Here is a 16,937-nt window from a genome sequence, read left to right on the forward strand (position 1 = left end):
AGCACTGATAGACTGATCCCCCCACCCCTTCAACCTCTGCAGCAATGCTGGCAGCACTCATACGCCTATTTCCCAAAGTCAACCTCTGGATATGACGCTGAGCATGTGCACTCAACATCTTTGGTCGACCATGACGAGGACTGTTCTTAGTGGAACCTGTCCTGTTAAACCGCTGTATGGTTTTGGACACCGTGCTGTAGCTCAGTTTCAGGGTCTTGGCAATCTTCTTATAGCCTAGGCCATCTTTATGTAGAGCAACCATTCTTTTTTTCAGATACTCAGAAAGTTCTTTGCCATGAGGTGCCATGTTCAACTTCCAGTGACCAGTATGAGAGAGTGAGAGCGATAACACCAAATTTAACACACTTGCTCCCCATTCACACCCGATATCTTGTAACACTAATGAGTCACATGGCACCGGGGAGGGAAAATGGCTAATTGGGCAAAATTTGGACATTTTCACTTGGGGGTGTACTCACTTTTGTTGCCAGCGGTTTAGACATTAATGGTCGTGTGTTGAGTTCTTTTGAGGGGACAGCAAATTTACACTGTAAATGCGGTACACTCACTACTTTACATTTTAGCAAAATGTCATTTCTTCAGTGTTGTCACATGAAAAGATATAATAAAATATTTACAAAAATGCGAGGGAAGAAGGAGAAAGAAGAGAAAGAAGAAATAAGAGGAAAAAGAAACAAACAAACAATGTAAAAATGAATTTAAATAAAACAAACAAAAAAAAAGTTTGAAAGTGCCTCTGTCCCTCCCACATATGTAAACAGTGATTACACCCCAAATGTGAGGCATCGCCATGAACATCAGAGCAAGAGCAATAATTCTAGTGCTAGACTTTCTGAGTTAGGCTCGGTTCACACTGGGGCGACTTGTCAGGCGACCTAGTCGCCTGACAAGTCGCCTCCCGTTCTGTGCTATGGAACCGTTCTAATTGGAGCGACGCAAGTCGCTCCGACTTAGAAAAAGGTTCCTGTATTACTTTGGGGGCGACTTGGGGCGACTTGCGGCGACTTGCATAGACTTCTATGCAGAAGTCGTCTCGCAAGTCGCCCCGCAGTCGTTTGCAGGTCGCCTCGCTGAGGCGACCTGCAAGTCGTGCCGCCCATGTGTGAACCGAGCCTAAGTCTAAACTGGTAAGGTAACCTGCAAAGGCCTTTAAACCATGAACTATGGATAATTTAAAGTATCTTAGTTTGTCGCCATTCCACAGGCTTACACAATTTTAAAGTGTGACATGTTTGGTATCTATTTAGTCGGCATAACATATTTTATATTTTACCAAAAGATTGGGTGTTATATTATGTTTGTGTTCACTAAAAGTCGTTAAAGTTTTTTTTTCCTGAACATTTGAGTTTAATTAACTGCTGTGCAAAGATTGTGTGACATAAACATTATAACACTCAACATTTTCTTCTCCGGGACCATATATTATATAAATTTTTTTTTTTGGGGGGGGGGGGTTCTAAATAATGTTTTGGCAAAAAAATAGATAATAACATAAATGTGAGAACTGTCAGTATTGGCCTGGGGTCAAGTGGTTAAAGCGGGGTTCCACTCAAATTTTTTACTTAATCGTACCCCCTTCAGTTAATTGCATAGATGTTCAAATGGCGCACGAAAAAAATTTTATCACTGTAATTACCTTTATATTGTACTTTTTTGTGGCACTTTCTGTCTCTCCTCCCATGGGAGTAGGCGTGTTTATTGCCTTTCCCCGGCACTGCACTGTCTCCTGGGAGCTTAGTGTCAGGCTTCCCAAGATTCAGTGCGGAAACAATGATCATGCGTGTGAACAAGCTGTGAACAGCATTCACCGCATCCAGGAAATCAATGCTTGTGGGCTTCACATGCCCACAAGCAAGATGGAAAAAGCCAGCATCACATTTTTAAAGTTATTCTTCAGTACGAAAACAGACAGAGGCGGAAATATTACACCCAAACTGTGAGTATTATTTTGGGATTAGCAAAGTGTCTCAATGACCTATAAAAAAATAAAAAAAAAAAAAGGAAGGATTGGTCGCCGGACTCCCACTTTAATATGCACACTGCTTCTCGATACTAGGCAGGAAGGCACTAATTTAAAAGGTATGTTTAGACTATGCGTTTACAGTTGCATTACATTGCACTAGTGAGCTATGATAATAAACTGTACTGTTTACTTGTTTGATAACATTTGAAAACACCCATGGTTTTATCCTTATAAATAATTAAAAAATAAATATTTCTTGCCTTTTCTATGTGTTTGTTTGCCTTGGTTGTAGCCTTGCTACAAAAACTGAAGAAAAGTGTAAATGCATTCTGTCCCCACTGACAAAGAGGGACGCACTGAGTTTCCCCTCATTAACATACAATGCAGGCCACATTTAGATCTTTATCCCTTATTTAGGATGGAGAGTGTTCAAATATGGTTTACAACAGATTAGGATCTCCAAACACAGTACAGTCAGGGTTAATTATAGTAAACATTACCTTCCCAACCCCCTCTGTATAGCAGAGAAAAATCTCAGTTTGAGTTTTCTAAAAAGAGTAAGGGCCAGCTCACACCACATGCAGTCCAGTGTGGGTTTTTTCTGCATCAAAAATACATAGAAAGTAATTTATATGGTTTACAATGGCATAGTTCACACCAGTTCCAGGGCATTCCAGAAAAAAAAAAAAAAAAAAAAAAGAAGAAGTAGAAGTAGAACATGCTGCATTTTTCCTGCACTGGACTGTACTGGAACTCAGTAAAACGCATCAAAAACAAACATACTGCAATGCACCAAAATCGCAACGGATCCCAGTACAGTGGAAAAAAAAAAGTAGAACATGCTGCATTGTTCTTGCCCTTGACTGTACTGGAATGCAGTAAAATGCATCAAAGATGCACCAGAATACACCGGACCCCAGTACATTGAAATAAAACAAGAACAAAAAAAAAAAAAAAAGAAAAAGAAACCATCTGGAATGCATCTGGAAACGCATCAAAAACGCACATGCAGAAATTGATGCGGAATGGATCTGGAGTGCATTTTTGTGGTGTGAAGCAGCCCTAAGTAAAATGTAAACAGCATTTTTTATTTTTCTTTAACTTAGACAGAGAACATTTAACAAAGCAGGGATTATCCCAATTTGGTTGCAAAAGTGGAAATACTCTTTAAAGTGGCTGTAAAGGCAGAAGGTTTTTTACATTAATGCATGGTTGACTCCTGCTGTTGTCAATAACAGCCAGTGAGGAGAGAGTGGGGGGAGAGCCCGAGCCATGCTGTGTGCGTCAATGGACACACAGAGCGTGGCTCAGAAATGAGCATGCATGGGTGACCTATAGCAAGCGGCTTGCTATGGGGTCGCTCAGCAGGAGGGAGCAGCCTGCAACACCGGCAAGGGACCCAGGAAGAGCACTGGGGCTGCGCAAAACCACTGCACATAGCAGGCAAGTATGCCGTGTTTGTTATTTAAAATAAAAGAAAATCCCCTTTACAATCTGCATAATAAAAAAGGGAAGGATCACAATTTATGTGTGGTTTCTATTTCTGTGAATAGGGATATGTGAGTGAGGGAGTTTTTGCTGTTCTCATATCAGTCTTTGAGTATATACTTCTTTATATAAACTCCATATTTGATAAAAAAGAATCTCTACTATACTGCAGTATTTCTAATGATAATTTGTGATATAATATATGTATTGACTTTATTACCGATATGGCGATCAGTAATATGAGAGGCATGAGGAGTCGTGAGTGAGACGGAGTGTTGGGGAATGGTTTATCACTTTATTAGGAGGAGCTATCACGGACTGGAAGTCAAAGGAAGTTGAAAATATTTTACAAGTGGAGAACCAATAACACTTTACTGATGTGGTGGACTCTAACATACAGTATATAGACACATATTTAGTTCACTGTGATTGAATGGTGCATATTAAAAAATGTTTTGGATTTTTCATTCCCCCCCTCATTTATTACAGTGGTCTCCAAACTGTGGCCCTTTAGGTACTATTCCCCTCACTGACCCCAATGATGGGACACGATTCCCCTCACTGACCCCAATGATGGGACACGATTCCCCTCACTGACCCCAATGATGGGACACGATTCCCCTCACTGACCCCAATGATGGGACACGATTCCCCTCACTGACCCCAATGATGGGACACGATTCCCCTCACTGACCCCAATGATGGGACACGATTCCCCTCACTGACCCCAATGATGGGACACGATTCCCCTCACTGACCCCAATGATGGGACACGATTCCCCTCACTGACCCCAATGATGGGACACGATTCCCCTCACTGACCCCAATGATGGGACACGATTCCCCTCACTGACCCCAATGATGGGACACGATTCCCCTCACTGACCCCAATGATGGGACACGATTCCCCTCACTGACCCCAATGATGGGACACGATTCCCCTCACTGACCCCAATGATGGGACACGATTCCCCTCACTGACACCAATGATGGGACACGATTCCCCTCACTGACACCAATGATGGGACACGATTCCCCTCACTGACACCAATGATGGGACACAATTCCCCTCACTGACACCAATGATGGGACACAATTCCGCCCAATGACGGGATGCAATTCCTTCCCAATGACACCAATAATGGAACACAATTCCTCCCAATGACACCAATGAGGCCCAATGACTCCAATAATGGGACACAATTCCTCCCGACACCAACAATGGGACACAATTCCTTCCCAATGACACCAATAATGGGAGGCAATTCCTCTCAATGACATCAATAACGGGACACAATTCCTCTCAATGACACCAATAATGGCACACAATTCCACTCAATGACACCAACGAGGCCCAATGACTCCAATAATGGGATGCAATTCCTTCCCAATGACATCAATAAATGAGAAGCAATTCCTTCTCAATGACACCATCAATGAGGCCCGATGACTCCAATAATGGGACAAAATTCCTCCCAATGACACCAATGATGGGACACAATTTCTTCCCAATGACACCAATAATGGGACACAATTTCTTCCCAATGACACCAATAATGGGACACAATTTCTTCCCAATGACACCAATAATGGGACACAATTTCTTCCCAATGACACCAATAATGGGACACAATGTCTTCCCAATGACACCAATAATGGGACACAATGTCTTCCCAATGACACCAATAATGGGACACAATGTCTTCCCAATGACACCAATAATGGGACACAATGTCTTCCCAATGACACCAATAATGGGACACAATGTCTTCCCAATGACACCAATAATGGGACACAATGTCTTCCCAATGACACCAATAATGGGACACAATGTCTTCCCAATGACATCAATAATGGGACACAATGTCTTCCCAATGACATCAATAATGGGACACAATGTCTTCCCAATGACACCAATAATGGGACACAATTTCTTCCCAATGACACCAATAATGGGACACAATGTCTTCCCAATGACACCAATAATGGGACACAATGTCTTCCCAATGACACCAATAATGGGACACAATGTCTTCCCAATGACACCAATAATGGGACACAATTTCTTCCCAATGACACCAATGATGGAACACAATTCCTCCCAATGACACCAATGATGGAACACAATTCCTCCCAATGACACCAATGATGGAACACAATTCCTCCCAATGACACCAATGATGGAACACAATTCCTCCCAATGACAACGAGTCCCAAGGACTCCAATAATGGGACAAAATTCCTCCCAATGACACCAACAATGAGGCCCAATTACTCCAACGATGGGACAAAATTCCTACCAATGACGGAACATAGTTCCTCCTACTGACACCAAACGATGGGGCATTGCTTTTTCCCACTGCCGTAGGGACCTTTTCTGCTCTCAATTATCACAGTACAGTCCAGTCCCCCTAGAGTTTGAAGGTCAGTAAACTGGCCCTTTGTTTAGAAAGCTTGGAGACCCCTGATTTAGTAGAACAGTATTATGTAGTAGGGATTGTTTAGAGTGTTCATAGTGCTGCCTCAGATCTGCTAAAATGTTTACACAGATGTGGTGTTAAAATTAAAAATCTTACAGAAGGTTTAACTCCTCTCCTTTATATTCAAAAGCAAGCCTTTCAAGCTAGACTACACCCTCCTATCCTTTATAACCAAGGAAGCAGCCATCTTAGCATTTGTTTGATCTACAGTTACCATGGCACTGCACGTGATCAGCTATGCCATTTGACAGTTCACTTGAGAGCACAAGCAACTGTGACTAATATCATTCACGGCATGCCTTGAATGTAACTGTTTTGGGAAACCGTTAAAGCGATGGGTTTAGTTCCTCTTTTACACAAGGGGGTGGATCTCAGTAGATGAAAAGTGCAATGTTTAAAAGCTCTACAGGAAACGTGTTATATATAACAGGCTTCACATCTTGTACTCTAGCACAAAGTGAATAATTTTTTTTTTTTTTTAAAGCAGAAATATGATTGTATTTTGGATATCGTATATCTTATGGTTGTTTGTTCCAAAAGCACATTTTATACAAAGTAAATGTGATTATTATAACCTGGCTTTCAGTAGGCAGTGTGACTACAGAGATAGAATGAAGGGAAGCAGCCCCCCCCCCCCCCATTGCTGACATTACACCTGCATCCTCCCCATGCTATAAGACAATGTTCCACTCACCTGCACTATGCTGTCTCCTATCTCCAGAGACAACACATAGATTCCAGGGATCTGCTGCTCCACCAGCTTCTTTATGCCCCCCATACTAAGGGGGTTACAGCAGGAGTCGCCTGGATAGAATAGAACACACAGCAGAGGATGATTGTACTACACTACAACTAAGGTGAGCAGCCTCCCCCGAATACATATATATTATACCCTCCTTACCCATCCCATGCCATATAACGAGCGGCACCGGGCCCCCAGCCTTGTCCACAACTTCTCCACAAACACAGATAATCCACAGCCCGAACAGCACAAACTTTACTGACTCCATTTCAGTGCGAGCAATGCTTCCTGCTGTGGTCACATGACATGTGTCAGCTGACTCCTAGCCCTGAAGTCTCATGTCATCTGTAGAGGAGAAAGAATAGGAGGCGGGGCTGATAATGTACTGTAGGCAGGGAGGTGTACAGAGTGAGACAGATGACATCTCCATAGTGATTGGAGAGGTAATGACACAACTAAAAGCCACGCTGTTCTATTTAAGAGGTCTGGTGTAGATCACTGCTGTAAATTTAAATCAATAAATGACACCAAACCAGGCTCATTTGTTCTACAAACAGTATTTTTATCTCAGCATGTGAGGAGAGATCATACACAATACAATCTGATTGTACGATCTCCTTAAGGCCGAGAATACACAATGTAATCTGATTGTACAATCTCCTTAAGGCTGAGAATACACAATACAATCTGATTGTACAATCTCCTTAAGGCTGAGCATACACAATACAATCTGATTGTACAATCTGCTTAAGGCTGAGCATACACTATACCAAGGCTCAAAATTTCAAGTCCTGAGCTACTAGCTAGGCCTTAAAGCGTTTGTTAACCCCCCCAAAAAAAGAATCCTGCTCCTTTAAAGCATGTTATACAGCACAGTGCTTGTGCTTTGTAATTTGGCCCCTTGTAATACCTGGTTGAACCTGCCAGTTTCTTCCCTCCCCTAAACTGACCATGGTGTATCATTGCTGCTGAGCCCTGACACCGTGGTCAGTTTACAGCTGGACTGGGAATATAAACCAGCCCTGGAAAAAATGTCATACCAGCTCCATAGCTTTATTATACCAGCTTAAAATCATAACGTCGTTAGGGTCCTTTCACACTGGGGCGGTTTGCAGGCGCTAATAATAGCGCCTGCAAACCGACCCGAAAGTGCAGCTGCTTTAATTCCAGTGTGAAAGCCCCGAGGGCTTTCACACTGGAGCGGTGCGCTTGCAGGATGGGAAAAAAAGTCCTGCTAGCAGCATCTTCGGAGAGGTGAAGAAGCGGAGTGTATACCGCTCTTTCACCGCTCCTGCCCATTGAAATCAATGGGACGGCGCGGCTATAACGCCGGCAAAGCGCCTCTGCAGAGGCGCTTTGCGGTGGTTTTAACCCTTTCTCGGCCGCTAGCAGGGGGGTAAAACCGCCCCCGCTAGCGGCCGAATACCGACGGTAAAGCGCCGCTTACAATAGCAGCGCTTTACCGCCGACAACGCCCCCGCCCCAGTGTGAAAGGGCCCTTATTTTCTTGTTCATGAAAGGGAAAACTATGCATTTTAAAGCACATTTGAATAGTGTATTATATATAGATATGAAAGCACATAGGGCTAGGGATATATATATATATATATATATATATATATATATATATATATATATATATATATGAGAAAATTCCAGTTAAAAGTGGTAATAAACAAAAATTATTGTATTTACGCCCCCCCCTTACATCAGTGACCCCCTCAGACTGGCCTGGTGGCGCTGTGACTGACCTCTTCTCAGGTGCACCATGCAGGGCTCAGTCAGTCGGCTCCAGCTCAGTCGGTTTTATCCTATAATCTCCTCTCCACAGTCCACACACATCTGACTTCTCCTGTGACCCCCATCCTGGTAGCACTCCCACTCTTGACTCCTCTCCAGACTCCCTCAGACTGCAGACATGTGATGGTCAGAGACTGCAGACATGATATAAGACAAGAGATGGTCAGAGACTGTATACATGGTACAAGAGATCAATGCAATCTCACTGTGCCCATAATCACAGCCTCACTGTGCCCAAAATCGTAGCCTCACTGTGTCCATAATCACAGCCTCACTGTGCCCATAATCACAGCCTCACTGTGCCCATAATCGCAGCCTATCTGTGCCCAAAATTGCAGCCTCACAATGCCCATCAATGCAGCCTCAATGTGCCTATCAATGCAGCCTCACTATGCCCATCAATGCAGCCTCAATGTGCCCATCAATGTGGCCTCACTGTGCCTATGAATGCAGACTCACCATAGCCTGCTCTTGATCACATACACAGCGGACATCTCCTGCTGTGTGTCACAGAGCTGGGTCTGTGTGTTGTCGGCGGCGCTGTGACAAGGTCCCGCCCCCCTAGAACGGCTCGTGTGATAGGCGGAACACAGATTCAATCTACTAATCACACCAGCCGGTCTAGGGGGCAGGACCTTGTAACAGTGCCGCCGACAACACACAGACCCAGCACCGTGACACACAGCGCTCCCGCTGTGTGTGACAAAGAAGAGGAGGAGGCGGGAGCGCTGCAGCCTGCAGCCACAGATCAAAGCGGCCCCAGGAAATTTCCCGGTAGGCCAGTCGGGCCCTGCCTCCATCATCCGCAGCTCTCCTGTCTCTCCTTTGTCCTCCTCCCCCCTCCCCTCCCTGCCTGTCTGCCCCTGTGTCAGTGCCCGCCTCCTCCCCTCCTGCTGCTCTCATAACTGTTTAAAATGTATATAAAACTCCTGGTTCCCTAATGACAGGTACTCCTGTCTCTGTGTTTAATTTAAAAAATGCCTCCTTTACTGTATTTCAGAGCGGCTTCCAGCGGTCACGTGACCGGCTGGCTCGCTCCTCTTTTCCTTGTGTTCCGGCTGACGTCAGCAGGGGAATCTTGGTCCCGCCCACTGCAGCTGTCAGCTGGGCAGAGGAGACAGCCAGCCAGTGACGTGATCATGGGGAACCGTTCTGAAATCCGGTATATAAGGCATTTTTAAAATAAAACACAGAGACAGGAGCGCCTGTCATTAGGGAACCAGCAGGATTATGTACATTTGTATGAGTGGGTTAACAAACACTTTAAGGGTTACTCACAACCAGTTGCCCCACTCAACCCCTACCCTGCCCCGCCCCTAAACATACCCTCATAAATTATCTCATTAAATTACACTGGTAAATGTGTTATGCAGAATTAAGTTACAAAAAATAAATATTGACATCTTTATCAGTGTCCATCAGTGCAGCATATGAGTGCAGCTTACCAGTGCCCATCAGTGCCTCTTTATCAGTGCCCATCAATGCAGCCTCACCAGTGCCCATCAGCGCAGCCTCATCAGTGCCCAATGCCCATCAATGTAGCCTCACCAGTGCCCATCAGCGCAGCCTGACCAGTGCACAGGGATCAAAGAGAGGAGAGCAAGAGGAGAGTCGGCCGGATCATCACACAGAGAGGGGATCACCTGCTGCGACAGGTTTGATTTGAATCGCCCAGCGACCACAGTCACACAAAGGCCTCCTGGACCAGCCCCTATGATAGCTGCCACACGTCCCAGCATTGGACCAGTGTGCTGTCTATCAAAGGAGCCGGTCCAGGATGCGGGACTGCAGCCAACAGGCAATTCAAATCCTGCTTGCTTCTGCGTCTATTGACACAGACAGCAAGACTCGGCCCCGCCCCCCACGTCATTGGCTTTGATTGCTTCTCAGCCTTTTGGCTAAGATCAAGTGTAGTATCTGTTCTTATCAGTTACCAAGTGGTGGCGCTGTGCTACTGTCCCTGACCTATGGCGGTAGGTTAGGGATGGGGGAGGCTATGCAAATCCACTTGGTCTAATGGTAACCTGGAAGGTTAGTATCGGTGGGAACCTAACCCAGACTGCTCAACGTTAACTGAGGGCTGGCACTAGGTTCTCCCCGAGAAAGCTGGTTACCTCCTGATGGGGATGGAGAGGCACTGGGTCTGGCTGAAGGCCGGGTCCCGAAAAAGAAGCCCGTGGTGTATGTGCCCCTGGAGTGGCAGTCCAGGAGTGCCGTAATTACTCACTGTGAATAGGGGTGTCACTATGAGTTTTATCGGCACCCTACATACTTTTTTCACACCTGCCTCTTGGGCTGGGCCTTTTGGCTAGGACCAGAGGAATTTTTTATTCCTGGCCGGAAGGCCGGCCATTGTACTGCACAATGGCACCTGCACTTTCTCCACCTTTATATTGCTTGTCTTGTTTGTCACTTTATGTATTTTTTTTTGGTTGTTGGGTTTGTACACATTTCACGTTTGATTAGTAGGGTGTAGGTCCTCGGGCCTGCCCTGAACGTCTTGGGAGGGGGTGGACATGGCCTTTTGGCTTGGTTCGCCCTCTCTCATGGGGTCTCCCTTCGGGGGAGCCACACCTAGTACTTGGGGTGGTCTGTTTCGGCAGACCTCCCTGAAAATGTGGTCTGTCTGGTTTCGGCCAGATGGACCATGTGAAAGTACCCTAGTCCCCGTCTGGAGCCTAATGCCCCGGGGGATAAGGGCAAAGGTCCCTTCTCTTTGGAGGAGGACTATATGTGCGCTTTTTGTGTCTCGCTTTTTGGTGTGCACTTTTTTTTTGCACCGGGTGGAGTTTTTGAATTTGTTCACACACCACAGGCTTTAAAGAAAAAAAATGGATTTGATTGACAGCAGCGGGAGCCAATGGCTGCGCTGCTATCAATCTATCCAATCAGGACACGAGACACTGGCTGTTGCTGGTGTGCTCGTCCCCAGCGTGAGAAAGACAGGGTTCAGGTAAGCAAAACAGGGGCTCTGAGGTGGTGCTGTATGACAGGAGGTTTTTCACCTTAACCTCCCTGGCGGTATGATCATGTCAGATTTGCATCTCAAAGCGGTACATTGTTTTGCATTGAAATTTGGTGTTTTATATTGTAGGCCTGTAATTCTTAGGAATAACTCACTTAAATCTGTCCAAACAAGAGTCTAGTAGACATCCCGGGTATGATAAAGTTTGAAACACAAAATCATAAATTATAATATAATAAATAAGTATAAATAATTATAACAAACAATAATATAATAATAATATTTATTCAATAATGTAATCAAATCAAAAACACCGAAATTTGCTCAGTTGCAGAATTGTCGCTGTTGTTGCTTTCAGTGTTTGATGACGAATTTCTCCACAAATCACTATTGCTCAATTCTGCAAGTGATTCTAATTTACTATTGCTGTTTTCTGGTCTAAAACCGCTTCTGACGTAAAGGGACACTTTTTGGTTGCCATGGACATTCTTATGCCCCGTACACACGGTCGGATTTTCCGATGGAAAATGTCCGATCGGAGCGTGTTGTCGGAAATTCCGACCGTGTGTGGGCTCCATCGGACATTTTCCATCGGATTTTCCGACACACAAAGTTGGACAGCAGGAGATAAAATTTTCCGACAACAAAATCCGATCGCGTCAATTCCGACCGTGTGTGGCCTGTTCCGACGCACAAAGTGCCACGCATGCTCAGAAGAAATTCCGAGACGGGACAGCTCGTTCTGGTAAACTTAGCGTTCGCAATGGATACAGCACTTTCGTCACGCTGCAATGTTAAAAATGGTTTAATACAGCGCACTCTCTTCTTCTTTATAATGTGACAAGAATTAAGTAGTTTTGATGCTCATATTCACACACACTTCTCACAAACTTATTTCGTTACTATTTATCTGGATTCCCTCAATATATTTTGATTTCTCACATCTGACAACATTTTTTTTATATTTTATTTTTTTTTTATGGCTTTAATGTTGATTCTTTTTTGTGTTTCTCTTTTTTTTTTTTTTTTTTTTTGGTGATTTTGATTTGTACTCCCGAAAATGTTTGTGTGTGTTTTTTGTGACAAGTTACCACAACACCATTGATATGTTGTTCTATTTAATCTGTAGGAGATTGTTTGGTGTTGTTGTCCCTTGTTAATTTCACATTGTACTTTAGAAATGTACCTGAATCGTCACCAACAAACTGTCCTTTTTGGATGAAAACACACACAGGAGAGTAGAATTTACCTAAAAAATTTTATTAAGGGCTCACAACTATAAACAAAGAGGGAGGCAATGCTGGAGAAACTGCAGAAGTGGGTGAAGCCTTGGACCCCCAGGGCAGACATCAATTATTTAAAAGCAAAATTGGTGGCCTGAGGAGTCCTTATCTTAGGTAGGGCAGTCTGGTCCAGAAGTCCCAGAGATCCGGAAAGCAGCAGATGACATCTATGTCCCCAGGCTGTGGTCATACGAGAGACTGCAGCTTCTGTCAGACCAGACTGAACCCAGGGCAATCACTCTTTGGTCTTCCTTCCACGCTTCCTTCCAGGCTGTGGCTGTGGTGGTGGAGTTGTGGCAGCAGGAGGAGGAGGAGGAGGAGGATCGTCGATCTCAATGACATCCGTCTTGGGTGTTAGTTCCCCACTCAACCCCTTACGTAGGACTTTATAAATCAGGTCCTCAGAGAGCCTGTGTTGGCCCTCCTGCATGCCCTGCAATTTGGTGGCAGCCATGCAGGCAAAGGCCTCTTCAGGACTGGGGAAGGCTCTGAGGGACGCAGAAGCCTCCTGGATCAGCCTGTACGCTTAATCCTGCACGGGACTCGGAGTCGTCTTCCTGGCTCATTTATGTAGCAGGCGGAGGGGAGGAACCTGAGACTCAGTCAGGCTGCGACTGGTCCCAGGCTTCTCTTGGCTGACACTTAGCCCCGCCTCCTCCTGGCTGCCACTAATCCCCACCTCCTCCTGGCTGCCACATTCCACAACCTCCTCCTGGCTGAGGTCTTCCTGTGTATGAAAAAGGGACATAGTTTTAGTATTGTTTTCATCAATCACACACAATTTTCACCTCCTGACTGCTGCAAATTCAATGTTAACAAATATAACAGACTATCCTTCTGAGCCCAGCAGTTTTCATTCTTGTCCCAATTTTGGGTGCCCACTACTGTCTATTGATATGTAAAACACTTTATTAAATCAGCAATTAGTGATCAATAATAACATTTAGTAAACATCATTTATTTATTGACCAGAAATCTGTAGAAGAATGCTACACCTGACTCAAGTTGGGCTCCTCCACTTCTTCCTAGCTGGAAGGCCCAGGTTGGACATCAGAAGCCTCAGCTGGTATGGAAGGAAGCGTGGAAGGAAGAGTAGAGAGGGATTCCCTGACTTCAGTGTGGTCTGACAGAAATCGCAGTCTCTCATAGTACCACAGCCTGGGGACATAAACGTCATCTGCTGCAGCTCCGGATCTCTGGGAATCCGTGACCTTCTTGCGCTCCCTAAGATAAGTGCTCCTCAGGCCACCAATTTTAGCTTTTAAATAGGGGATGGTTGCTGTGGGGACCACCGGCGTCACCAACTCCAGCAGTTTCTCCAGCGCTGCCTGCCTCTTCTGTTTATGGTTATAGTGGGGGTGTCTCACTTGCCACAGACAGGGCAGCTCCCTGTACTTGTCTATGAACAGGGGCAGGAAATTGTGGTCGTTGAAGCCATCCATTTTCTCTGCAATACACAAGACAAACCCTAATGTCAGGCCAAACTCCCCTAATCTTGTTACAATATAGGCTTCCATTTCGAAGCAGTATAGGCCCAAGTTTAGATCTTACCTTCGTTAGCACGATCGGCGTCTCCGATGTTCCTTCCTCCGCTCACAGATCGTACGTAAGACAAACGTGTGTTACGCTTTATACACACTGCGCATGCGTATAACTCCGCCCGCCCCTGACGTTCTTTCTAGTCTATTCCCCGCCCCTTTTCGTTCGGCGCAGTGGGGGAAGAGCACATGGCGGATAGACAGCAGGTGCGTGCTAATTGTAGCAACGAGGAGGAGGAGGAGGAGGGAAGGCCGGAGCCTGAAACGTCCCGATCCAGAAGGTGATTGAAGGACTCAAATATGTCCTTTGGGGAGATGTTGGAGATGGTGGACATCCTGAAGAAGGCCGACTATGATGGAAAGTATGGGCCTTACCCCAACCCCAATGTCCGAAAGGCCAAGATCATGGCGAAAGTGGTCAGGAGTCTGCACCGGAAATTCGGGGTACGACGATCGAAAGATCAGCTCAGGAAGCGGTGGTCGGACCTGAAATTACGAGAACATGAGCAGTACAGAAAGATCCGAAGAGTGCTGCAAAAAAGTAAGTAGTTGTGCTGTGTTCCTATTCTTTATGTTTATTACGTTCGTGCTGCTCCATGTGCTTTTAGGAACTGTTGTACAGTTTAAAATGGCAACTTTCATGTTCATGGGCACATTATTCGTTCGGATCACACATTTTTCTTTCGGACTATAAAATACCATTGTTTAGCCCATATGCATTTGGCCAGCATTTTGAGGCCCTATACTTGTCTTCAAAGAATTGGGTTGTGTAGATGGCTTTGTTACTAGAATGAAATGCAAACTAGATTGTGTGTAAGGAGAGGACACTCAGCAGCTGTTTTCACATCTGGACACTGGAGCACTAGTGTGGGACACAAGAACACCATTTTTATTAGGGGGGCCACACAGGTGCTCCAGTGTATACTATAGGGGGGTCTCCATCTGTGAAGCTTGTACCAAACAGGTAAAGTATTGCAGCTTGACAAAGGGCATTTAAAAAATTACATCTTGGAACTCTGCTAAAATAGACAATTGTACCTCACTTCCAAGCAATGTTTCCTATTTATAGTTCTGCCATCAAATATCTGTGTGCTAATTATACCATTTTTGTTTTACATAGGGGAAAAAAGACTCGGAGGACACCCCTCATCTGAGGAGACCAGAGACCCCCCACCTCTGGAAGAAGGTGAAATCCCCCCAACACAAGCTGAGCAGGAGGAAGAAGACGTGGCGGAACTAGTCACCACAACAGGTGAGTGTCTGCAACCACAGGCTCAGATAAGAGATGGATGGCGGCATTTTTTGTAAACAAAAATTATTTTGGGGTTCCTCTCTTTTTAGGTGATCGTGAGGTTGTGGATGAAGATCCTTTCACATCCGAAAGTGCCCAGATCCTGATCGGGGAGATCATGGGGTGTAATTTACAATTGGAAATCATCAAGCAAAACATCAATGATGTTATTCCAAAATATAAAAACATCATTGATGTTTTGGGGCGAGTTTAAAACCCCTCCAAATCACTTTCTTCTTTTGTGTGTTACAATGTGCGAAATGTTTTTTTGATTTTTCCCAAAGCCAAATTTGGAGGATGCACACAGTGTGTCAACATGTGCTATCTGCCATCACGTGGAGATCAATGGACGCATTTTGGGGGTGCAACCCCTTCCTCAATAATAAAGTAGCGGTGAGGAAGGGGTTTCTCCCCCAAAACACGTCCCTTGATCCCCCCTGATGGCAGATAGCACATGTTGACATTGTTAAATTTGTGTGCATCTTCCAAATTAGGCTTTTCCAGGGGTGATTTCCCCCCATCTGAACGCAATATCAAACACAGTTCCTAAATACTCATGTCTGATATAGCCTTCAGGTTTTACCTAATGTGAACTTTGTAAGATCAAGATTTGTGTCTTTCTTGTTGGTTTTACACAGGCCTGTTTTCTATAAAATGCACATTTTGATTTTGTATAATGCCACCACAAAAATTGGTATACAACAAACATGTTGGTTTGTCAGCAAAACCTTTGGTAAATGCACATGTGATTGTGCAGGTATTAAAAAGATTGTTCATCAAGAATATGTGGATTATTGTCTCAACGCTACAACGTTTTTGGGGTGATGTAATTGTTGTTTTATGAGAAAATGGGGGTTATTTCCTAAGGGCAAATCCTCTTTGCACTACAAGTGCAGTTTCAGTGCAGTTGCAAGTGCACTTGTAGTTAAATGTGTTTTTGCATTTAGTAAATAACAGCCAACAGTGCTTTGTATAATAAGGTTACACAATCACGCCATTTTCTGGACTCCACACATTTCTGTCAGGGTCAGCTAAAACAAACACAAGCAATAAATGTCCACCAAGAATTTCTTTTGTTTTTTTATTATAAAAAGGCTTCACATATTGTCTGGCATATTGATAGCCCCCCTACCTGCAAAGAACTCCAGGTATCGTAACCGGACATCACGGGCACTCAGGGAGGGCAAGCCAGGACGGCCACTTTCAAGCGCCGTCAGTGTTGTTGGATGTAGGATTCCGGCCTCAGGCCCAACTGAGCCAGCATAGTTGGCAGAATGTTTTCTTAAAAACTTATGGAGAACACAGCACGCCAGTATTATATGGTTCAGTTTATACTCCGCCATATGGATGGGTGTCAGAAATAGTC

At 44.7% G+C, this 16,937-nt stretch overlaps 1 protein-coding gene and 1 pseudogene across 1 annotated transcript in view; one reads left to right on the forward strand and one right to left on the reverse strand.

Annotated features, from left to right (window-relative positions):
- The window catches only part of PPT1 (palmitoyl-protein thioesterase 1), a 28,694-nt gene extending 21,661 nt beyond the window's left edge, over positions 1-7,033 (reverse strand). Inside the window, exons 1-2 of the mRNA XM_073615295.1 lie at positions 6,854-7,033; positions 6,647-6,756 (exon numbers count right to left, since the gene is read on the reverse strand). Coding sequence (XP_073471396.1) covers positions 6,647-6,756; positions 6,854-6,962 — 219 coding nt within the window. The 5' untranslated portion in view covers positions 6,963-7,033. The remainder of the gene's footprint in view (positions 1-6,646; positions 6,757-6,853) is intronic.
- A 3,339-nt stretch (positions 7,034-10,372) lies between these two features.
- Positions 10,373-10,464, forward strand: LOC141130808 (U2 spliceosomal RNA; annotated as a pseudogene).
- The last annotated feature ends 6,473 nt before the right edge of the window (positions 10,465-16,937 follow it).

The sequence above is a fragment of the Aquarana catesbeiana genome, linkage group LG02 (genome assembly GCF_042186555.1).
Source record: "Aquarana catesbeiana isolate 2022-GZ linkage group LG02, ASM4218655v1, whole genome shotgun sequence".
Classification (NCBI taxonomy): domain Eukaryota; kingdom Metazoa; phylum Chordata; class Amphibia; order Anura; family Ranidae; genus Aquarana; species Aquarana catesbeiana.